The 24,486-nt window shown below is 45.6% G+C and overlaps 1 protein-coding gene across 6 annotated transcripts in view; it reads right to left on the reverse strand.

Annotated features, from left to right (window-relative positions):
- Positions 1-24,486, reverse strand: part of NEK11 (NIMA related kinase 11) — a 567,803-nt gene that overhangs the window by 245,640 nt on the left and 297,677 nt on the right. For all 6 annotated transcript variants that reach the window (XR_003854561.1, XR_003854560.1, XM_029589337.1 and 3 more), the window contains 2 exons: positions 19,755-19,874; positions 6,233-6,326 (listed from right to left, as the gene is read on the reverse strand). Coding sequence is in view for 4 of the 6 variants with exons in the window: in XM_029589337.1 (XP_029445197.1) it covers positions 6,233-6,326; positions 19,755-19,874 (214 nt within the window). In the remaining 2 variants the exon portion in view is untranslated. The remainder of the gene's footprint in view (positions 1-6,232; positions 6,327-19,754; positions 19,875-24,486) is intronic.

Below are 24,486 nucleotides of genomic sequence, written 5' to 3' on the forward strand. Positions count from 1 at the left end.
TGTGGATGAAAAGAAAAGTTTAACTTTTAGGATCCTTAAGAAGCATTGAAAGAAGGTGCGAGTCTTGAAAGCTTCATATTGGGCCAGATTTTAAAAGGGTTACGCGCATAAAGTATGCGCGTAACCCTTTTAAATCCCCCCTGCGCACGCCGAGCCTATTTTGCATAGGCTGAGTGGCGCGCGCAAGCCCCGGGACGCGCGTAAGTCCCGGGGCTTGCAAAAAGGGGTGGTTGGGGTGTGGGCAGGGAGCACGGTTTAGGATCGGGGGCGTATGGGCGGTCTGGGGGCATGGCCGAGGGCCCCGACACAACGGCCTGGGTCGGGGCCAGCCGCGCTGGCGTGCGTAAGTTACTACTGCCCGGATAAAGGTAGGGAGGGGGTTTAGATAGGGCCGGGGGGAGGTTAGATAGGGAAAGGGAGGGGAAGGTGCGGGGGGGTGAATGGAAAGTTCCCTCCAAGGCCGCTCCACGCCTATCTTATAAGAAAGGTGGAAAGAAGGCAAAACGATTACTGGCATGGTTAAAAGGGGAGGTGAAAAAAGCTATTTTAGCCAAAAAATCTTCATTCAAAAATTGGAAGAAGGAACCAACAGAAGAAAATAGGATAAAGCATAAACGTTGGCAAGTTAAATGTAAGACATTGATAAGACAGGCTAAGAGAGAATTTGAAAAGAAGTTGGCTGTAGAGGCAAAAACTCACAGTAAAAACTTTTTAAAATATATCTGAAGCAAAAAGCCTGTGAGGGAATCAGTTGGACCGTTAGATGAACGAGGGGTTAAAGGGGCACTTAGAGAAGATAAGGCCATCACGGAAAGATTAAATGATTTCTTTGCTTCAGTGTTTACTGAAGAGGATGTTGGGGAGGTACCCGTAATGGAGAAGGTTTTCATGGGTAATGATTCAGATGGACTGAATCAAATCACGGTGAACCTAGAAGATGTGGTAGGCCTGATTGACAAACTGAAGAGTAGTAAATCACCTGGACTGGATGGTATACACCCCAGAGTTCTGAAGGAACTAAAAAATGAAATTTCAGACCTATTAGTAAAAATTTGTAACCTATCATTAAAATCATCCATTGTACTTGAAGACTGGAGGATAGCAAATGTAACCCCAATATTTAAAAAGGCCTCCAGGGGCGATCCGGGAAACTACAGACCGGTTAGCCTGACTTCAGTGCCAGGAAAAATAGTGGAAAGTGTTCTAAACATCAAAATCACAGAACATATAGAAAGACATGGTTTAATGGAACAAAGTCAGCATGGCTTTACCCAGGGCAAGTCTTGCCTCACAAATCTGCTTCACTTTTTTGAAGGAGTTCATAAACATGTGGATAAAGGTGAACCGGTAGATGTAGTATACTTGGATTTTCAGAAGGCGTTTGACAAAGTTCCTCATGAGAGGCTTCTAGGAAAAGTAAAAAGTCATGGGATAGGTGGCGATGTCCTTTCGTGGATTGCAAACTGGCTAAAAGACAGGAAACAGAGAGTAGGATTAAATGGACAATTTTCTCAGTGGAAGGGAGTGGACAGTGGAGTACCTCAGGGATCTGTATTCAATATATTTATAAATGATCTGGAAAGAAATACGACGAGTGAGAATCAAATTTGCAGATGACACAAAAAATTGTTCAGAGTAGTTAAATCACAAGCAGATTGTGATAAATTGCAGGGAGACCTTGTGAGATTGGAAAATTGGGCATCCAAATGAAATTTAATGTGAATAAGTGCAAGGTGATGCATATAGGGAAAAATAACCCATGCTATAATTACACAATGTTGGGTTCCATATTAGGTGCTACAACCCAAGAAAGAGATCTAGGCGTCATAGTGGATAACACATTGAAATCATCAGTTCAGTGTGCTGCGGCAGTCAAAAAAGCAAACAGAATGTTGGGAATTATTAGAAACGGAATGGTGAATAAAACAGAAAATGTCATAATGCCTCTGTATCGCTCCATGGTGAGACCGCACCTTGAATACTGTGTACAATTCTGGTCGCCGCATCTCAAAAAAGATATAATTGCGAAGGAGAAGGTACAGAGAAGGGCTACCAAAATGATAAGGGGAATGGAACAGCTCCCCTATGAGGAAAGACTAAAGAGGTTAGGACTTTTCAGCTTGGAGAAGAGACGGCTGAGGGGGGATATGACAGAGATGTTTAAAATTATGAGAGGTCTAGAACGGGTAGATGTGAATCGGTTATTTTCTCTTTCGGATAATAGAAAGACTAGGGGACACTCCATGAAGTTAGCATGAGGCACATTTAAAACTAATCGGAGAAAGTTCTTTTTTACTCAACGCACAATTAAACTCTGGAATTTGTTGCCAGAGGATGTGGTTAGTGGAGTTAGTATAGCTGTGTTTAAAAAAGGATTGGATAAGTTCTTGGAGGAGAAGTCCATTACCTGCTATTAAGTTCACTTAGAGAATAGCCACTGCCATTAGCAATGGTAACATGGAATAGACTTAGTTTTTGGGTACTTGCCAGGTTCTTAAGGCCTGGATTGGCCACTGTTGGAAACAGGATGCTGGGCTTGATGGACCCTTGGTCTGACCCAGTATGGCATTTTCTTATGTTCTTATGTACTTTTGTTCGCGCGCGCGTAGATTTGTAAAATCTACCCCATTGTGTAGTGGGGAACAAAGAAAGGCCATGTAGTAGGAGAAGTTGTTCAGATTGGGAAAGAGGGCGGGAGGACAAATTAAATATGATGGAAGAGGTTTGGGTTACTGCCTAGGGTCAAATGTCCGGGTTTGTGATCAAGTGATTCGAGGCATGGGATCTGGTGGTTTCTGACGAGAGTGAGATGGGTTTTGGGGCCGATGAGGTAAGGGTGGCGGCTGGTTTGAGTCGGAAAAAGAGGATGAGGTATTAAATTCTTTCTGGTACTGCTGGATATATCATCGGCCTTTGATAGGCTTAATCATATCATACTACTTATCAGATTGAAGGCACTTGTTATTTCTTCTCTAGTGTATTTGAGGTTTGCAGCTTTCCTGGTTGATCAATCGTATAAAGTATTGATTGTTGGCACATCATCAGATCCATATCCTCTATCAACAGGTATTCCTCAAGGTTCATCACTCTCGGCTCTTTTATTTAATATCTACTTAGCTCCTCTATGTTCTATTCTGGCTCATCTTGACATGCTGATGACATACAGTTTTTCTTCCTTATTGTTTCAACATTTGATTTAGCCTTTGATGAACTATCTTCCTGCCTAGTTTTGCTTATGAACTGATTATGAGATAAATTAGGTCTGAATTCTCAGAAAACTGAAATTATATTATTATCGTGCTTGGAGCCTGCAGACTTTTCTTTAAGTTTTTCATTGGTTGGTCACTCAATTCCTATGAAACTGCAAGCTCATAACCTGGGGATCTTGGTCGATTTGTCCCATTCATTGCACCCTCATATCAATTTCCTGATTCAAACGTCTTACTATTAGGTATACCTCCTGCAGCCATTGAAGCCTATTCTTTCTTCTTCATATGTTTGTGTGGTTTTGCAATCCTCACTGCTATCCTCTCTCAATTACTGCAATGCTGTGCTCTTGGGTTTGCTGAACTCTTACTTAAGATCTTTACGGCTAATTCAAAATTACTCAGCTCGTTTAATATCTGGGAGCGCACTCTGTGCTCATATTTCACTAGTCTAATCTGATTTGCACTGGTTACCTATGGTTTGGAAAGTGTGTTTTAAAATTCTCACATTAACTTTCAAAGCTCTCCATGGGTTGACCCCTCCCCGCTGTATTTCTTCAGTGGTACAAAGATATTAGCCTACACAAACTCTGTGGTCCTCACAGAAATATTTTTTAAAGATTCATTTTCTTAAATGTATACACTTGACTGAGTCCAGAGAATGGATTTTAAGAATAGCTGGACCTGAACTGTGGAACAGCTTATCTGAAGAAATTAGGGTCAATGATGATTTCCTTTGTTTTAGAAAGCTCCTTAAAGCGAATTTAATTACTCTTGCATTTGTGAATTGACATCTTAGACCCAATTGTACTGTTACCTTTTATTGTTTCTGTTTTATTTTATTTGTATTTTATTTTGATTTGTTTATTCTAGTTTTGGCTACTTTTACTGATTTTATGAATGTTTTATTGTTTGTTTGTTTATAGTAAGACTATGTATCTTGATTGTAATCTGCCATTTGAAATGACAGGTACCAGGAAGTGAACGGTTCTCCTACGCTTGGGATTGCCAGTCCTCTCTCCTCTCCTCCCGAAGCAAGCAATGAAAGCAGAAAAAAAAAAAAAGCGAAAAAGTGAAAAAAATAAAAGTTGCAAGAGAGAGAGGGGAGAGAGGACAGGCAATCCTACGGTACACTCGGGATTGCCAGTCCTCTCTCCTCTCCTCCCGAAGCAAGGCGCGAAAAGCGGAAAAAAAAAAAAGCGAAAAAGTGAAAAAAATAAAAGTTGCAAGAGAGAGAGAGGGGAAAGAGGACAGGCAATCCTACGGTATGCTCGGGATTGCCAGTCCTCTCTCCTCCTCCTGAAGCAATGCGTGAAAAGCAGCCTTGTTCCGGGAGGAGGGGAGAAGACTGGCAGTGTACGGTAAAGCAACGAAGTGACTTACTTTTTTCACAGCCCTCCTCCGGAGACAGATCGCGGCTCCCCTGCCTCCTGGCGAAGATGGATGCCTGCACGGGCGAAAGCGGCCCCTGTGCGTGCGATTGGGCCGCTCAATGCGTGACGTCAACGACGTGCGTCACGGCATGTGACGTCACGCATTGAGCGGCCCAATCGCACGCACAGGGGCCGCTTTCGCCCGTGCAGGCATCCATCTTCGCCAGGAGGCAGGGGAGCCGCGATCTGTCTCCGGAGGAGGGCTGTGAAAAAAGTAAGTCACTTCGTTGCTTTACCGTACACTGCCAGTCCTCTCCCCTCCTCCCGGAGCAAGGCTGCTTTTCGCGCCTTGCTTCGGGAGGAGGGGAGAGGACTGGCAATCCCGATCGTAGGATTGCCCGTCCTCTCTCCCCTCTCTCTCTTGCAACTTTTTTTTTTCGCTGTTTTTTTTTTTTTTTTTGCTTTTTCGATTTTTTTGCGCTTTTGTTGCTTCGGGAGGAGGGCAGAGGACTGGGGCTGCCCCGGAGACCAGCACCCATGGACGTGGCCAGGGCAGGTGAGCGGGGGCTGGGGGAAAGTTTACCGCCTACCCTTACCCCTGCCTCTAACGCAGGGGTAAGGGTAGACGGTAAGTTAGCAGGTTAAATGCACAGGGGCGCGAGTTACTGTATGGGAGGGAATACCGTAGCTAATTCGATCGTTTAAATGAATTATGTGCTAGGTCTTACTTTTGGGGGAGGTCTTATATTTAGCAATTTGGCAAAACCTCTACGAGGTCTTATTTTCGGGGGATGTCTTATTTTCGGGGAAACACGGTAGCATCAGGGCAGCAAAGGCCATTAAGCTAGCAGGAGATAGGAATTAGTCCTTCTGCAGGCTCAGCTTGGTGTGCATTTCAGGGGATTCTGGGGATGGGTGTTAGGTAAGGGATTGCAGGGCTGGGGGGGGGGGATCTTTTTTTTTTACATCAGGGCAGGTTGGGCTAGCAAGGCTGGACAAGGATTGGCTTTTTTTTTTTTTACATGTTGGTGGGGGGATATCCTGGATCTGTAGGAGGCTCTTTTTTATGTAAGGATTGGAGGCACAATGCAGGGTTATAAGGGGGCTCTTCTTTCTTAACAGTGAGGTGGGAGGATGGAAGGAACTTGGGACAAAGGTTCTAAAAAGGAAGGAACCTAAGCCAGCAACCATTTTCAAAAAAAGCTGAGTGTCGTAAATCTAGGTGGCCATATTTTGGCCGTCTAAGTTCAGGCGAATTTTCAGCTCGACCAAATATTTTCTTTGATCTAAGCATCTAGATCAGGTGCTCAACTTTTTTCAAAATTAACCTATTAATGTTTGTTGTACGTATTAAAATTTTATCTCAGAACAAAATACACACACACACACACAGTCGTATGTACATATGTAAGTTTATTTGTGGGTCTTTTGCTCTACATTGTGTCTATACACACATAACAGCCTCTTTATTACTATTAGAACACACGAAGCTCAAAAGAAAGCAAAAGTAAAATGAATCACTAGTATTATGATACATGAAAACAAAGCTTAATGGTGATAGTAACAACTACTTGGTCCAGAAAAAAATGCCCTGGACAGAAAAAGTTGAGGAAGATTAATAAACAAGTTAAAAATAAAAAGCAGGGAACTCACGTGAAGCACATCCACACTCTGTCGCTGAAAGTTCCGGCATCTTAGTTCCTGCATTCGCTTGTGATTTTCCTGATAGTTTTCTTCTGCAAGTCGCCTGCAAATATGAGAGGTACACTTCTATCAAGTTTAATAAATGCTGCTTATGACTTAGAACACTTAAAAAAAAACAAAACTTATTAAAGAAAAACTGAAATTCATCTTGTTTTGAAGTGTTGCACAGTAAAAGCGTTATTTTCAAAGGGACTTCTACAGGAAAAACAGTGTTTTGCGTTCAGACATGGTCATTTACAAAAGCTGCTCACCTATTATGTGGGTAAACTTTTGCATGTATGTCATATTTGCACACAAGTACACCCAAACTGATCAGAAGCCTTCCTGGGGGCGGAGTTGGGGAAAGGTTTGGACTTACATGCCTACTTTTGGATTTCATAATCATGCAGGTAAATCTTCAGGGAAATTTTGTGCAGATGTTTTAGCAGGTGTAACTTTTGCGAGGAGTAGAGATGTGAATCGGAACCGGAATCGGTTCCGATTCCGGTTCTGATTCACATCGTTAATTTTTTTTTTGTGCGGCCCGATCGCAGTTTTGTTAATCGGCTGCGCCCGAGCCGATAAACAAAAAACCCCACCCGACCCTTTAAAACTGTTCCCTTAGCTTTCCCCACCCTCCCGAACCCCCCCCCCCAAAACTTTTTACAAGTACCTGGTGGTCCAGTGAAAGTCCCGGGAGCGATCTCCCGCTCTCGGGGCCATCGGCTGCCATTAATAAAAATGGCGCCGATGGCCCTTTACCCTTACCATGTGACAGGGTATCCGTGCCATTGGCCAGGCCCTGTCACATGGTAGGAGTAATGGACGGCCGGCGCCTCTTTTTTGACGGAAGAGGTGGCTGTCAGCAGATTTGACAGCCGACGCTCAATTTTGCCGGCGTCAGTTCTCGAGTCCGCTGACAGCCACGGGTTCAGAAACCGGACGCCAGCAAAATTGAGCGTCCGGTTTTCGACCCGCCAGCCACGGGCCCATTTAAAAATTTATTTTTTTTTAGTTTTTACTTTTTTAAACTTTCGGGACCTCCAACTTAATATTGCCATGATATTAAGTCGGAGGGTGCAGAGAAAAGCACTTTTCTGTGCACTTTCCCGGCGCCTGGAGAAATTAGCGCCTACCGTAGGGACCCGGGCCGCTGAGACTTAGGTGGACCTTTGAGAGGTCAAGGAGGTGTGAGGTCGGTGCAAGGACCAACTAGATCTTCGCCACTGGAAGCCCGTGACCTGTGCCGCTGGGACTTAGGTGGGCCCTTGAAGATGGATGGTCCGGAAGAAGTCCGAGGTCGAGTACCCGAGGTTCGTCGCTTGCCGGTCCGAGGTCACACACTGAGGAATCACCGAGAAGAAGCAAGAACCAGGAACCAGGAACCTGAGGCACCAGGAGACTCACCCTAGCGATCAGACTTGTTGCCAAGTCGACGAGTGAATGGAGGAAGGCTGATTAAATACTTCCCTGTGCCTGGCCCATCAGGCACAGGTGAAGTCAATTTGAGGGACGAGGCCCCTTTAAATCCAATGAGGAGGGAAGGGCGGCCATCTTGGATCCCTGGAGTGGCGTAGAGCGCCTGCCCCACCGGCGGCCACCGTGGAGGCTGGCGCCAAGGTGCGGGAGTAAAAGGAGCCAGACTCCGGTAGCTTTCCCAATGCTGCTGCGGCGGCCCTGATGCTGTGAATCAGGTAGGGGGTTGCGGCCGCGGCCACCCGTGGCTGCGAGGCACAACAAGAGTCATGTTTTCAGAAGTTTATGAAAGGTTAAATAATCTGTGTCCTTATATAGATTCTCCCTGTTGCTTAACCCTAATGATATGCATAGATTCTGAGCCTTAATATGTATTCATATAAACCGTCAATCCCTTAAATCCACTGTAACTATTGTATATTTAAACTGTTTATTGAAAAAACAATTGAAAATACACTTGACATACATTATTTCCTTATACATACAAACAGTCGTGGGTTACAATTTATTTTTATGTAATACATTTAAAATGTCTTAACTGTGGGAGGACGGTGACGTCACGAGCTTGAATGGCAGCCTGAACACGGAGCTCCGGCGAGCCTAGCGCAAACTGTCAGCTTAATCAGCATCCATCCTCCGTCTAGCTGCACATACACGATCTTAAATAACGCGGCTATACATTGGAAGCATGACCGCAAAAAAAAAAGGTGCTGATCTCAGGCAATTTTCCTATACCAAGGGAGAAGTGGGATCTGGGGCCTCCATGGAGGGAGACGTCGCAGCGCCGCTGGCTATTGAAAGTGCTCCCGGCGACTTCGCACCGGATGACCAGCAACCCCCTGACTCGCTCATGCTGACAAGAACCGAATTCCGGCAATGGTTCCAGGACTTGCGCCAGGACATGAAAAATAATAAACGGGAAATGCTGGATAAAATGGCGGAGATAAGGGAGGAAATGGCGGACATCGGCCGGCGAGTAGATGACTGCGACGTGCGGCTAGAGGGGCAAGCAATTAAAATTGATAAACTTCAACTTCAGGGTGTCTCTCTGCACCAAACGACAGTGGAACTAACCGCTAAGCTAGAGGACTTGGAAAACAGGAACAGAAGGTGCAACCTGCGCTTTCGAGGAGTCCCAGAGACGGAGCAATATACTGATTGTGCGGCAGTGGTTGATTCGCTGTGCCGATTTTTTCTGGCCCAGACGCAGCCTGGAGGGCAAACGGACGACCCTGTAGTGGTGGACATTGAACGCGCGCACCGCACACTGGGACCCCGGGCCGGCAACCAGCCGCGAGATATTATCGCCTGTTTCCTCCGCTTCCCGCTCAAGGAGAGAGTTCTGACGGCGGCGCGCAAGCAAAAATCGTGGGAATGGGAATCCCATCAAATTTCAGTCTTCGCTGATTTATCCCCCCTCACATTGAAAAGACGCCAGGAATACCAACCAGTGACTACCGTGATGCGGCAGGAAAATATGCGCTACAGGTGGCTGTTCCCGGTGGGGATTGCGGTCACCATTAAGGGCATCACCACGAAAGCTAACAATGTGGTGGACGCGGCGGCCATATTGTCTTCAGCGGGGTTCCCGGTCAAGATTACTGCGCCTTTGCCACAGAGGGAGGCACCGGAGCGACCTCGCTGGCAGCGGGTGGAGAATGGCGGTCGCCGATTGAGACGGAACAACAGCGGATCCACACATCAGGAGGGCGACTGAAAGACTGCACCTTACTATTGGCGAACATTTTCTCAAGTTCCAGGTTGATGGGCCGGGAGGCGGGCTGATTTCTTGATGTTATGCTTCGTTTGTTTTCTGTTGAGCTTAGCCGGGTTGGCGATTTCACTATGACAGAGCACAGGGATAATAGCTCCTACTTGTGTTTAATTGTTCTTCAAAGTTCATACCAGTTTGGGGGGCGGGATGCTGGTTGTTTTTAGAACTGCGGGCACTACTGGAGTTGGGGGTTCACTGCCATTCTGATATCACTGTTCTCATACGCTCTCCTGACGGGGCAGGTAGTGTGGGCCCATGCAGGAGGGAACAAGAAGGGGGATGGGAAAGGGGGGGAGGGGTTGGGTTGTGTGATTCTATTTGGGATGGTCGAGCTGGGGGCGTTGAGCTGTGGGTACCAGGTTTGTACGAGCATTACTGCTGAACCAACATGTCAGTGCCCTTCTCCAACGTATGGATGCAGACAGCCCAGACCTGAGCGGGGTCCGTTAGCTGAGATTTTTTGCACAGTTACATGATGGCGCTACGACTTTTTTCCCTTAATGTTAAGGGACTGCGAACCCCTCGCAAACGTCACTTACTCAGACAGGATATCCAAGACCAGGGGGCAATGGTGATCTGCCTCCAAGAAACGCATTTAAAGAAGCGCTACGAACACCTCCTTAATTGGCCCCTATTCTCACATACATACTTCTCAGCGGCTAACAAGACGGCCAAATACGCGGGAGTCTGTACATTATTTAGACAGGGACATGATTTTATATTGCGTAGACATATTGGTGATGAGCAGGGCAGATACCTGCTAGTCTGTTTTGACTATCAGGGCACCACCTTCACCTTGCTGAACTTATACACACCTAACACTGATCAGAAAAGCTTCTATCAAAGGATGGATGCTCTGTTGGACAGAGAGGGAGAGGGAGTGATCATTGTCACGGGTGATTTTAATTTGACCCTAGATCCCAGACTCGACAATTCAGGGGGCGGTGTAGGGGGTACTAAAGTGCATAGGAAGGGGTTGAAATCCTTAATGTCCAAATGGGATCTCGTGGATGGCTGGAGGCGGATGCATCCTCTGGCCAGAAACTACACTTTCTACTCCCCTCCTCATCATACATATTCGCGCATCGATTACTTTTTGCTAGACAAGTCACTCATGAACAGGATGGGAGCACTTGAGATTCATTCAATCACGTGGTCAGATCATGCATCCATCACGGCGGAAATTAAGTCAGCTCCCGATGCTACCGGGTTTAAATCCTGGAAATTAAATGATTCCTTGTTAAGTGATGAGAATTTCTGTACTCAAATTCAGGAGGCTATCACGGAGTACCGGGGGACCAATGAGGGGGGGCCGGCCCTTTTGTGGGACTGTTTGAAAGCGGTGTTACGGGGTAGATTTATTTCCAGAGGCACATACGTTAAGAAAAACCAACAACAGGAGAAACTAAGAATAATGGGGGAGATAACCCGTCTCGCTCAGGAGCATAAACGGACGCTCTCCACACGGGTATATAGGCAATTACAGCAATCGAGGGACGATCTGAGGGCGCTGGCGGACGCCGATCTGGCAGCTCGTCTGTTTTTGATGAAGGTAGAAACGTATGAGTGGGGCAATCGCTCAGGGAAACTGTTGGCCCGGTTTTTGAAACACAGGCAAACACAAAATCAAATATTAGCTATCAGAAACTCCGCTGGGGAGATCCTAACGTCCCCCCCAGCCATACGCAGTAGATTTCAGGAATTCTACGGGAATCTGTATACCGCCTCTACACGAGCTACCCCCGACCAGATCCAGGAGTATTTGGATTCTATCCCGCTCCCCTCACTGGGAGAGACTGAGCGTGCTGCTCTGGATAAGGAAATTACCCTTATTGAAATTAAGCAGGCCATAGGAGACCTCAAGGCTAATAAAGCACCGGGCCTCGATGGCTTTACACCCCAGTTTTATAAAACATTCTCCAACTCCTTATTGGAGCCTCTACGAGAGCTGTTCAATTCCTTGCGGGAGGGAGGGCTACTATGGCCTGGCTCAAATATAGCGGGGATTACGATCCTGGGGAAGCCTGGGAGGGATCTTTCTCAATGCGGGTCATATAGGCCCATCTCTCTCCTCAACGTAGACCTTAAATTACTGGCCAAAATCTTGGCAAACAGACTAAACAGTGTCATGAATAAGTTGGTTCACACCGATCAGGCAGGCTTTATACCGGGACGGATGGCAGCCGATAACATCCGTAAAATCAATGACCTGATGTGGTGGGCTCGTAAGGAAAATTTGCCCCTGGTCTTGCTCTCAGTAGACGCGGAGAAGGCCTTCGATATGGTGCATTGGCCCTTTTTATTCTCCACCTTAAAGGCCATGAATTTTGGGGACAAGTTTCTAACCTGGCTACAGCAACTTTATCACCTGCCTACTGCGAGGGTTAAAGTTAATGGGGTGTACTCAGAGGCATTTCATATCCAAAGAGGGACAAGGCAGGGCTGCCCTTTATCACCATTGCTATTTGCCTTGTTTTTGGAGCCCATGGCTACTAGGGTGCGTGGCAATTGCTCGGTCCATGGTATAGAAATAGCGGGTATTGATTACAAGATGTCTCTGTTTGCCGACGACATCCTGTTCACCCTGACGGATCCGCTTCCCTTGTTGAAGGGGGCTCTCGGGGAACTTACTGATTTTGGGGCGGTATCTGGTTTCAAGTTAAACATTGAAAAATCCGAATTGCTTAATGTAACGTTACCTGCCCTTGAGCTTGAGACCTTACAAACTCAGTTTAAATTCCGATGGGCTCCTACCAAAATCAAATACCTTGGGGTGTATCTTAGCAAGGATCCAAGTGACCTTTTTAAGCTTAATTACACACCCCTTGTACACCAGATTTTCACTGATTTGGATCGGTGGTCCGGACTTTATCTTTCCTGGTTTGGCCGCATAGCGGCAGTGAAGATGAATCTCCTTCCCCGTCTGGGCTACTTATTTCAGGCACTGCCCATCCTTATACCCAAAGCGGTGCTTACCCGCTGGCAGAGACGGATATTCTCCTACATTTGGAAGAGGCGATCGCCTAGGGTATCTAGAGGGGTTATGTATAGACCGAAGGAAAGGGGAGGTTTGAGTGTTCCCCACCTACAATGGTACTATGCAGCGGCCCAACTTCGGGCTATATTTGACTGGAATCGCAAAGGGGAGCAAAAACAGTGGGTACACATTGAGCAAGTCCTGTATGGTGGGATCCCCCTCAGCTCGGTTATATGGCAGCCCGAGGCCACACTTCTACCCCGGGGAACCATAGCGGCCTCGACACAGACCACTCTACAGGTGTGGTCTCAATGGCGCAGACAATTGACGGGAGACAGGCGATATTATTACAGCTCTTCCCTTCGGACCAACCGCTTGTTTTCCGTGGGGGCAGCCCATGGCCCTTTCCAGCGGTGGTCCAGGAAGGGAATTACACACTTTGGGCACCTATGGGACGTGGATGGATTCGTATCCTTCCCCACTTTACAAGGCCAATATGAACTAACCGATCGGGATGTGTACCCTTATTTACAAATTCGTCACTTTTTTATGACTGAATCGGTGGGTCGGGAACTGGCTCTGGGCAGAACGCAATTGGAGACCTGGTGCGATCAGGCTGACACCCTGCGGAAAGCTATTTCCCAGGTGTATAACTATTTAAATAAAGACCCACAGCAAAAACCTGCTTTCATGAGGGCGTGGGAGAGGGACTTGGGACGAATCTTAGAAGAAGATGCCTGGGATCAGATCTTTCTCTCTACTAAACGGGGCCTCCCTTACTCACAGTTGGCTGAAAACCGATATAAGATCCTGCTGCGATGGTACTGCACACCGGTCAAAATTCGTAGATTCAACCCCCAGTATAGTGACCGCTGCTGGAAGGGATGTGGCCAGGAGGGTTCGTTTTATCACATGTGGTGGTCATGCTCATATGTACAGCTCCTATGGTCCGGGGTTACTCAATTAATTAGGAATATTTTGGGGATAGCGGTCACCCTCACTCCTGAACAAACCCTGTTAAACTTGCCATATGATGTGTCAGTGGAGCAGGGGAAGTTGATCACATTCATTCTGTCAGCAGCCAAATGCGAGGTGGCCTCGGGGTGGCGGAAGGCCGGACCACTATCGATGGGACAGGTCTCCTCTAGACTACATAAATTGTTTTGAATGCATGGCAAGATGAGGCGTCCCAAACCTCGAGACGGGAAAGCCCGCCCGGATCTGTGGTCCCCCTACAAGGCGTGGCACGAGGAAAAGGCGAGGGCCGACTTACCGCATTAATACACATGTCATTCTGTATCGCACTCATTGGAGAACTGGTTGCAGCTATTGAGGTCTCTCCAGTCTGACCATCCTAGTTCTATTTTTGTGTCTCTTTCGCTTAGATCACACACGGGGGGGGGGGGGGGGGGGGGGAAGAGGGGGGGTGGAGGGGGGGAGATGCCTTTAAAAACTCATGATGTACTCATGTTTATCATGCCTGTTCCATTGCAATTTCGATTTGGTAACTTAATTTTTCATGGTTCATGATGTTCACTTCTACTGTTGTCATTTTGTACACTCAATAAAACTTTTAATACAAAAAAAAAAAATGTCTTAACTGTGAACTGCCACTATATAAATATACCTCCATTGGAATCCACTTCCAGAGCTTCTCTAACCTTATTGTAATCCAGATTGAACTGGCTGTTCAGTCACAAAAGGCAGAATAAAAAATGAAAATTAAATTAAATTAATAGAGCAAAAAAAAAGTTGCTAATATGTTGCATAAAGACTGATCCTGACTTCCTATTTCTCCTATGAAAGCAGTGTCTGAACAATTAGCCACCCTACTGCAAATTACATCTCCAGACTAAAAACAATTTTCAGGACTAGAAGACCATTCTTTTCTCTGCAACAATTTCCTTTACCCATAATTCCCTTTGGATAAGACTATTATTACTAAAAGCATTATAATGTTACATAAGGGAATAACTTTCAAACAACTCCATGTGCCTGTATATATGCGCATTTAGCAATCCTAAATTGGGTGCATAGTGCAGAAAATCAGTGCTAAGCACCTAACTTTCAGGCCGATACAGTAAAAATCGCGGAAGAGCGGGCGAGTGCCCGCTCTCCCGGCGCGCGCACAGGACACTCTCCTGTGCGCGCGATACAGTAAATTAATTTATTTAAATTAGGATCCATGGTAAAAAGAGGCGCTAGGACACTAGCGCGTCCCCAGCGCCTCTTTTTTGACAGGAGCGGCAGCTGTCAGCGGGTTTGACAGCCGACGTTCAATTTTGCTGGCTTCGGTTCTCGAGCCCGCTGACAGCCATGGGTTCGGAAACCGGACGCCGGCAAAATTGAGCGTCCGGTTTTCGACCCACGAGTTGCGGGTCCATTTTACATTTTCTTTTTTACTTTTTTTAACTTTTGGAGCCTCCGACTTAATATCGCCATGATATTAAGTCAGAAAGTGCACAGAAAAGCAGTTTTTACTGCTTTTCTGTGCACTTCCCCGGCGCCGGCAGAAATTAACGCCTACCTTTGGGTAGGTGCTAATTTCTTAAAGTAAAATGTGCGGCTTGGCTGCACATTTTACTTACTGTATCGCGCGGGAATGACTAATAGGGCCATCAACATGCATTTGCATGTTGCGGGCGCTATTAGTTTCGGGGGGTGGGGTTTGGACACGCGTTTTCGACGTGCTATTACCCCTTACTGAATAAGGGGTAAAGCTAGCGCATCGAAAACGGGCGTCCAAATGCCGGTTAACAGTGCGCTCCGTCAGAGCACACTGTACTGTATCAGCCTGTTTGTTTTCCTGCCCTAATTCCATTCCCTCAGTCACTCACTTTTTAAGCTCCTAAATTTAGGAGCCAAGTAAAAGCCAAGACCCTAAAGTTAGTCACTCAACTCTCCTAAATTTTCAAAAGGGTCAATTTAGGAGTCTAACTCTCAAAATTAGGCACTTAAACCCTTTGAAAATTGGCCTGTTACGGTCCAGTTTACTAAACTTTTTTTTCATAAACACAGAATGAGAACAAATGATAAAGTACCTGCTAGAAGCAGTGCACAGCAGTACATTTTGAATAGCCCACACCCTTCTTCACTTACAAAAATCTGTGGGGTTGGCAGAGCTGGGGAGCACTGGCAGCAGCGTGGATAGCTGCTGCTCCTCCTGCTCCAGGGTCAGAGATGGGGAGTGACAGTGGCAATGGTAACATCACCAGCTGCGTCAGCATGGACTCCCGCTACTCAGCCAGCTCTCCTTCCGAGTTCTTACTCCCTGACATGTGAAATGTGCAGTCACTTCACTGAGGGTTCTTGACTCTGCATGTGAACACAATAATGCATAAAGATAGACAAAGCCTCCTCAACAGGTGCTCTCACTGTAGCAAAATTCACCTATTCAATCATAGTGACATAATAAATGACAGCATATAAAGATGACAATGGCCCATCTAATCTGTCCAGGTTTAGAGTTTACAGCACTTACATGGTTTACAGTAACACTACTACAGAGAGATTTAACAAAACCAAAACTTTTTAGTTATGTTTAACTTATAATTTAAGAATCTCTTTCATTCTCAGCAATGTTTTAAAGCTTACTAAAAGCTTTATCCAAGAGATTAAAATGTATTCATTATAAATAGTTATAGATTTTATTCTTCTACTTGACTAAGTTTTTGAAATTTTATAAAGGCTATAAATAATTTTAGGGGTCCTGCATAAATAAGAGCAGACTGGATACAAACCTACCACATTCATAAGACAACAGCAATTTCAGAGACAGAGTACCGACAGCTGTTGAAGCAAAAATTAGTTTTATAAACTGAATGAGAAGAGGCGTTTTCAGTTTATTGGGAGAGTGACATTTGAAGGTCAATATAATTTTAAAAAGAAAATTATATTTCTTGAGCACATACTATAGAATAAGTAATGGAAAATGCAAACTGTGATAACAGTCTAAATTATAAGGCTTTCATAATTATGTAGGCATTGACTCACTGCATAGGAAAACATGGATGGTAGCACACTGATGTCTAAAAAAGAATATTACACAATTCCGGTGCTGCTCTATCTAACAACAAGGTAATTAAATTGGATGACTGGAGATTAGATTTGCAGGGCATATCAGTCAGTATTCTTACAGTATTTTCTGTTCTCATCATCTGCCATTTAAAAGGTACATAGGAACATCACCATATTTATGTCAGGTTAGGATTATGTACAAGTTGCCCTACCTTGATCTGCCCACTGCCTGCCCCCTGTTGGAGGGGGCGCTAGGGAGCACTCCCGATCCCAGGGAGATGTGTGCCCTTGGACCACGAACCGACTGCAGAGAGGAGCTCCGTGGAAGCACCGCGGCAGGCAAGACGTGTCCCAGCATGGGAGGAGCAGGCTGAGTACTTCCCTGACCTCTGCCGAACCTGCACGCACCGGTAGAGGCCCAACAAAGCAATGCTGGTCTCTGTGGTAGCCCTCCGGCCACTCGATAGCCCTTTCGGACCTGCCACTGGGGAGCGGCAGATGCAGCAGGATGGACAGAGGTCGAGGACAGGTGATGGTACTGGAGCTTGGAACAAGATGGGACCTCGGCATTGGACTAGGCTGAAGAGTTGAACAAGATGAGGAAGCTCGGAGGCTCAGATGAGACATAGACATATGGAGCTTAGGAGACAAGGGATTTGAAGATTCAGGTGAGACGAGGATGCTTGAAACTTGGAGACTCAGACGAGACAAGGAGGTGTGGAGCTTGGGACTCAGACGAGATGAAGACGCTTGGTACTTGGGAGCTCAGACAAAGACAAGAGGTGACTTGGAACTCAGATGTAAGATGCTCAGACGTAGATTGAAGATCAGAGGTGGATTGTAGAGAATCAGGCAAGGATCCGGATACTCCGATGAGGTCTTGGAACTTGGGAAGACTCAGGCAAGGATGAGGACTCAGGATACTCAGAGATTTAGACAGGCACTACCCCTCAGGGCGCCCTACACAGCCAACGTGGGCTGGTCACGGACCATTCTGTCCCATGGTGTATAATTATGGCTTTATTTCACTTTAAATGGTCTTAAAATAGGATTAGGTATTTATGAATTTATATATTTCTTTAAAAACTTTTCTAGACCGCTTTTCCTGTCAAAAATTGACTGCCCAAAGCAATGTAAAGTTAAAAAAAAAATGTATTAGCCTAATCTCGTGTTCATAAGAGTTGTGAGAAAATAGCACAGAACCTTTGCTAGTTGGACAGGTAAATTTATTGTAGTTGCAGGTCTTCGCTGCTTAGAATTCTTTTTAAATTCTCTGTGCTTTCCATCTATATACCCCAAGGAGGCGTAACACATGGAAATATTTATTTATAATAAGGGAAGACTAGTGGAGGCAATAACAGTATCAGGATTTAAAAAAACATCACATAAGGACAGAGGATCCTGAGGAAGGGAAGGTATAAATCATTACAGGATCTGCAGTTACTGCAACAAGAAATGAAAATGGGCAAACTAAGGTACCAATGCAATAAACTTGTGAGCACTAAAATAGCCTCTTATGCAATAAGCCTTAAAGGTCGATTTTAAAAGCCCTATGCACCCCAAAGCCAGGAGAAACATGCGTGTCTCAGTCCGGTGCACGCCGCACGGATTTTAAAAAGCATGTCTCACAGTGCACAAGCGTGTGCCGGGGTCCCCTGCTGTGTAACTTTACTTCTACTATGGACGGCGTGTAAGTATTAAAATAAAAAAAAGTAGGTGAGTCAGTGGGGTTTTAAGGGTCAGTGTAAAAAGGGTAAATGGGAAATTAAATAACAAGGGTTAGGAAATATGATCCGTTATCTGGGCGAACTGGAAGCAAACTGGGAAAAAGGGCTATTGCGTCGGCGCGGGAATCTAATAAATCACCCCCCCCACACACACACTTATACGGTAGAACTGGCATTTGCGCGCACATGCGGACGTCCATATAAAATTACGTACACATGTACACGCATACAGCCAATTTTATATCATACACGCATATACACGTGTATGTTATAAAATGGCTGCATCGCTGGGTGTGAGCCCGCATATGCGCGTATTTGTATGCCCGCATAGCTGTTTGAAAGTTACCGTCCCCTTGTTTTTGCTAAAGTGCTCTAGAAAGACGTTAGCATAAGTACACTAAAAACAGCATGCTATGCAATTAGACAGTAACTTTGAATGCGGCGCGTGGGCACACGTGCGTGCGTTCATCAGCCTGCACCCAGGAACATGGAAATTTTATAACATATGCGTGTATATGCGCGCATGTTATAAAATAGCCTGACCACATGCACATGTATGCTCAATTTTAAGTGGGTGCACACCTGTACATGCAAATGCCACTTCTACTGCGTAAGTGGGGGGGGATTTTAAAAGACATGTGCACCGATGTCAGTGCCAGTTTTCCCAGTTCATTCCCAGTTGGCCCAATTAAGGAATAGAACTTCCACACCCCCCTACTTTAACAGCCCTCCTTCTCCCCTGATAGACCCAATCCTTAAAACCCTGCTGATATGTGTAGACGTTTTAGTTCATTACTTACATGTGCTCTATAGCAGAAGTTATGCAGCAGGGGACATCAGCATAAATACCCTAAAATTAGCATGTCTAGACCTGTAAATGAAGGCATGCTATGCGAATGAGGATTTAGCATTGTATGCTCACCCTCCACACTAATTGCCAAGTGTCACCAATGGCATGCTATTTAATACCTGCCTCAGACCGGGTGATAACTTGCTAACATGGAGGAGCAGTCTTGGCTAATAGAGGGCCTGAAAAATGAAGGCCTTTTATATAGGTGATGAAACGGAAAACTGTACCCATAGGCCCTTGAAGATAAATACATTTCACCACACTTTTCTTTCACCACATCCCTTTCTTCTGGAATTCTTTTACACATACATATATTCACACCACAAATATGTCTTTAAAAAAAGCACACACAATTACACATCACGGGCTGTTTAAGCATTGTGACACTTCGCAATGCACAAGGCACAGAGGTTTCATGGAGACATGTAATCAGACAGTCTCCAACATATCATCATGATTGTCAGGATCACTGCTTTCCTTGCTGTGATTAGTTTGGCCACTGAGCTAGGGAAGTATTTCCTCAGGTAAAATACCATTAAAATAGAGTAAATTACCAATAAAATACAGTGTTAAATAACTTTTACAAGTAAACTTTGAGCCAGCTATGTCAAACTATTGCATTAACAACTTTTAAGTGTTCATTTCTCTGTTTATTTTGACCAAAGCCTTACTTTAGTTTCTCTGCTTTTTCATCTGCAGCATTCAATTTCCGCAGCCTCATTCTTTCTCGTGGCGTCATTTTCTGCACCTCAGACAACTCCCGCAGAGTTTGAAGATGGACCTTCTTCTGGCTAAAAATCAATATTATTTAGTTAGTTTAGTTCAGAGAAGACAAAGGCTCATGAGTTTTAACTGTTTTCAAATTATCCACATCTTGGTCATTACTATTTTGTGGTGAATTAAAATAAACTGGAAACAGGATGCTGGGCTTGATGGACCCTTGGTCTGTCACAGCATGGCAATTTCTTATGTTCTTATGTTCTTAACTTGCAGAACATGAACCTATTGCATTTCTCAAGTAGAAAATTCCTTACTACACAGACATGCACAAAATTGTTACAGTAAAAGAAAAATAAGTTGTAAACTTTTATGCTAGCTGCAGTTCGGAGCATTCATTCTTGGCACACTACGTGTACATGGTGTAAATCAGATAAATGCATATGATAGACAGACAGACACAGAGACACACAGACATGGAGAAGCTAACAGGCACATTTGCTTCATGCCTAGCATGCCTTCGTTTGTTGGAAATTTTAATGAGAATATTTTTGATTGAAAAAACAATACCCCTAGAAAAAGATGCAGAATTGCTAAATTTCATCATTTTCCTCTTCTGCACAGATGTTCTTCCATCAAAGAATATGTTATTTTTAAGAATATATATACATTTTGTAGAATATGTATGAAAATATGAAATAGAACTTTTACATTTTGTGCACTGTAATTGCTGATCCCAAAAAGATGATCAGAATAAATCCCTACACAATTTAGAATCTCTGCAAACTGTAAAAATATTAGCCTGGAGGAATTCATCTAATTAATGAACTAGCTAGAACTGTGTTAGTTCACTATGTAAAGGACATTTGTATTGGAATACAACCCCTGGGTGGAAGACAACCCATGTACTATACCCTGGGACACACAGAAATAGAAAATACCCTATATATATATGCAACCAGTTTTACATGGATAGCTTTCACCTCTGAGGTCCAGGACCCCTGGTGGGGAGAAACAAAGCTTCAAGGCCCTTTTGCATTAACCAACATACATATCCCTTTTTCCTCTTCTCTATAAACTGCACTGACAATCTCCACAGGGGTAGATTTTAAAAAACGGCGCGTTCGCGTACTTTTGTTGGCGCTCCAGCCGCAAACAAAAGTACGCGGGATTTTAGTAGATACGCGCGTAGCCGCACAAATCCTGGATTGGCGCGCGCAAGGCTGCCGATTTCGTGTAGCCGGCGCGTGCCGAGCCACGCAGCCTACCTCCGTTCCCTCCAAGGCCGCTCCGAAATCGGAGAGGCCTCGGAGGGAATTCCCTTTCGCCCTCCCCTCACCTTCCCCTCCCTTCCTCTACCTAACCCTCCCCCCTGGCCCTATCTAGACCCCCCCCCTACCTTTGTCGGGGGATTTACGCCTCCCCGAGGGGAGAAGTAAATCCCCGCGTGCCAGCGGGCCGCTAGCGCGCCGAGACGCGACCTGGGGGCGGTTCCGGAGGGCGCAGCCACGCCCCCGGACCGCCCCGGGCCGAAACCACGCCCCGGGCCCGCCCACGAAACGCCGCGTCCCGCCCCCAAAATGCTGCGCCTCTCGGCCCCGCCCCCGACATGCCCCCCTTGAAAAACCCCGGGACTTACGCGAGTCCCGGGTCTCTGCGCGCGCCAGTAGGCCTATGGAACATAGGCCTACCGGCGCGGAAGGCCCTGCTCGCATAAATCCGGGCGGATTTACGCAAGCAGGGCTCTTAAAATCCGCCCCTTCGTCTTTAGCAGCAAGAATCACACTGAGAAGCAATGTGGTTTCCAACTTCTTTACTGACAGTTGATCAAATTGAAGATTATTTACAGTGCTTAGATTTAAATAAAGTTGATGAACTATAATGAAGAAGAAAGAGTAATACATTTGTGACTATACTCTTGTAGTAAAGTCTCTGAATTTAAGAAAGTCAGTTCCTTAATAGTTAATCTCTTTCTCCTTTCCCATTACTCTGTTGAAGAAAGCATAGTTGGAAGATCCCTAAGGAGTCTTAAACCCTTTGCCCTGGAGGTACGGGTCTGAAGCTGTAGCAAAGAACTACCTGATTAATGGGAACTGAGAGAGAAGCTAGTATAGTTGGTCTTTAGGTATTCATGGATAGAGTAATGACAAAGAAGATTGTCATTGGTTAGCAGGTAGACCCACCCCGCCTGTGCAGCTGCTTTTAAGGGATAGCCAGCAAAGAGATCCCTGCTGGCCCATCATCATTTGTTTTTAGAGGACAGGTTCTGAGCTGGGTCACACTGGATGCACAGGGCTGTGCTGGATCTTCTCCTTTTTTTATCCAGTGAAAGAGTCCACATTACTGGACTTTTTTTGTTTTCTGCAATCTGTAAGTCAAGAAACCCATGCTATGTTCTGACCTTTTGTTGCTTCCATTAAATCTTACTGAAAAGTGTGACTGTTGCTGCGTCTTTGAACTAGACCCTGACAGTAGTCTTTCTTAGAGATGTGCATTTGTTTTGAACGAATGCGCAATCCGAAACATATAGGTCCCTATTCGTTGCATTCGTGGGGTTCCGAAACATATGGCGAACCCTCACGAATGCAACGTATCACTAACGAAAAAAACACCCAACCTCCTGCCCCCCTCCAAGACTTGCCAAAAGTCCCTGGTGGTCCAGCGGGGCTCCTGGAGCGATCTCCTGCACTTGGGCCGTCGGCTGCCGGTATTCAAAATGGCGCCAATAGCCTTTGCCCTTACTATGTCACAGGGGTTAACGGTGCCATTGGTCGGCCCCTGTCACATGGTAGGAACAATGGACGGCCGGCACCATCTTGTGCTCCTACCATGTGACAGGGGCCAACCAATGGCACCGGTAGCCCCTGTGACATAGTAAAGGCAAAGGCTATCGGCGCCATTTTAAATACCGGCAGCTGACGGCCCAAGTGCAGGACAATGCTCCAGGACCCCGCTGGACCACCAGGGACTTTTGGCAAGTCTTGGGGGGGGGGGGGGCGGTTGTAGTTAATTAAGTTTAAAGGGTTGGGATGTTTTTTGTTTTTTTTTAACTTTAATGGGAAACGAATACCATATGTAACTAAATGGACAAATTGGGGTCCCCCGAAAACGGATGTAACGGATTTGGGTCCTGACGAATACGAATACCGAATCAAACGTATCCGTCCCTGCTGCACATCCCTACTCTTTAACATATAGTGCCACCCCTCTATCAAATTGATCCATCCTATCATTTTGATATAATTTGTACCCTGTATCACAGTGTCCCATTGGTTATCCTCCTTCCACCAGGTCTCTGAGATGCCAATTATATCTACCTCTTCATCCAGTGCTATACTATTTAACTCTCCCATCTTCTTATTTAGACTTCTAACATTTGTATATAGACATTTCAAAGTATGTTTATTGTTTGTATTAACAACCTGCTCATCAGTTGACAGGGGTATTTTGGAATCTTTCTGTACTTTACTTAAAGGCACCTGATCCCCTTTCGCATTTATTACAACCTCTCTACTGGGATGCCCTATTTTCCTTGTTTTCTTAGTATCCTTCAAAGGTACATCATCCTGAACTATACGCTTCTGAGCGACTCTCGGCTTTCCCCCATCATCTAGTTTAAAAGCTGCGCTATCTCCTTTTTAAAAGTTAGTGCCAGCAACCGGGTTCCCCTCTGGTTAGGGTAGAGCCCATTCTTTCGGAAAAGGCCCCCCCTTCCCCAAAATGAAGCCCAGACCCTAACAAATCTAAAATCCTCTTCCTTATACCATCGTCTCATCAATGCATTGAGACTTTGGAGCTCTGCCTGCCTCTAAGGCCCTGCATGTGGAAAGGGGAGTATTTCTGAGATGATACCCAGAAGGTTCTGGATTTCAGCTTTCTACCTACAACCCTAAATTTGGCTTCCAGAACCTCCCTCCTGCACTTTCCTATATCATTGGTACCCACATGTACCAAGACAGTCAGCTCCTCCCCAGCAGTATTTAAAATCCTATTTATGTGATGCATGAGGTCTACCACATTCACACCAAGCAGGCAAGTTACCAAGCGATCCCTACATCCACCAGCCACCCAGCTATCAACCTTCCTAATAATTAGATCACCAACTATAATGGTCATCCTAATCCTTCCCTCCTGGGCACATGCCACTGGAGACCTATCCTCGGTGCGAGAGGATACTGCATCATCTTGAGGGCAGGTCCTAGCTACAGGATTGCTTCCTGCCTCAACAAGCTGATGTTCTTCTTCTAGGTGACCTTTCTCCTCCAAAGCAGCACAGGACTACCAGACTGAAGGTGGGACTTTCCTCTATTTACTTCTCTGTCTCCCTTAGCTCTTCCAGGTCTGCCACTCTAGCCTCCAGAGATCAGACTCATTTTCTGAGGGTTTGGAGCTCTTTGCACTTACCGGTAAATTTTTAAAGGCTGGCGCATGCAAATCCCGAGTGATATGTGTGTGGCCGGGCCGTGTACACACCAAGTGCATTTTCAGAGTGGCCTGGCCATGCACTATCTCCCGGTATGCGTGAAAGTGCCAGACCTTAAAAAAGGGGTGGGGCAGGGCTGGCCAGCACAGTGCCATTTTGTACTGTCCCAGTGAAGCATGTGCTGGCAGCCAGCCGGAGCACTTGACTTACTTCTGGTCAAAGGAGCAGGTAAGTTTTAAAATAAAAGAAAATAGAGTAGTTAG

This window comes from Rhinatrema bivittatum, chromosome 2, assembly GCF_901001135.1.
Source record: "Rhinatrema bivittatum chromosome 2, aRhiBiv1.1, whole genome shotgun sequence".
Lineage (NCBI taxonomy): Eukaryota > Metazoa > Chordata > Amphibia > Gymnophiona > Rhinatrematidae > Rhinatrema > Rhinatrema bivittatum.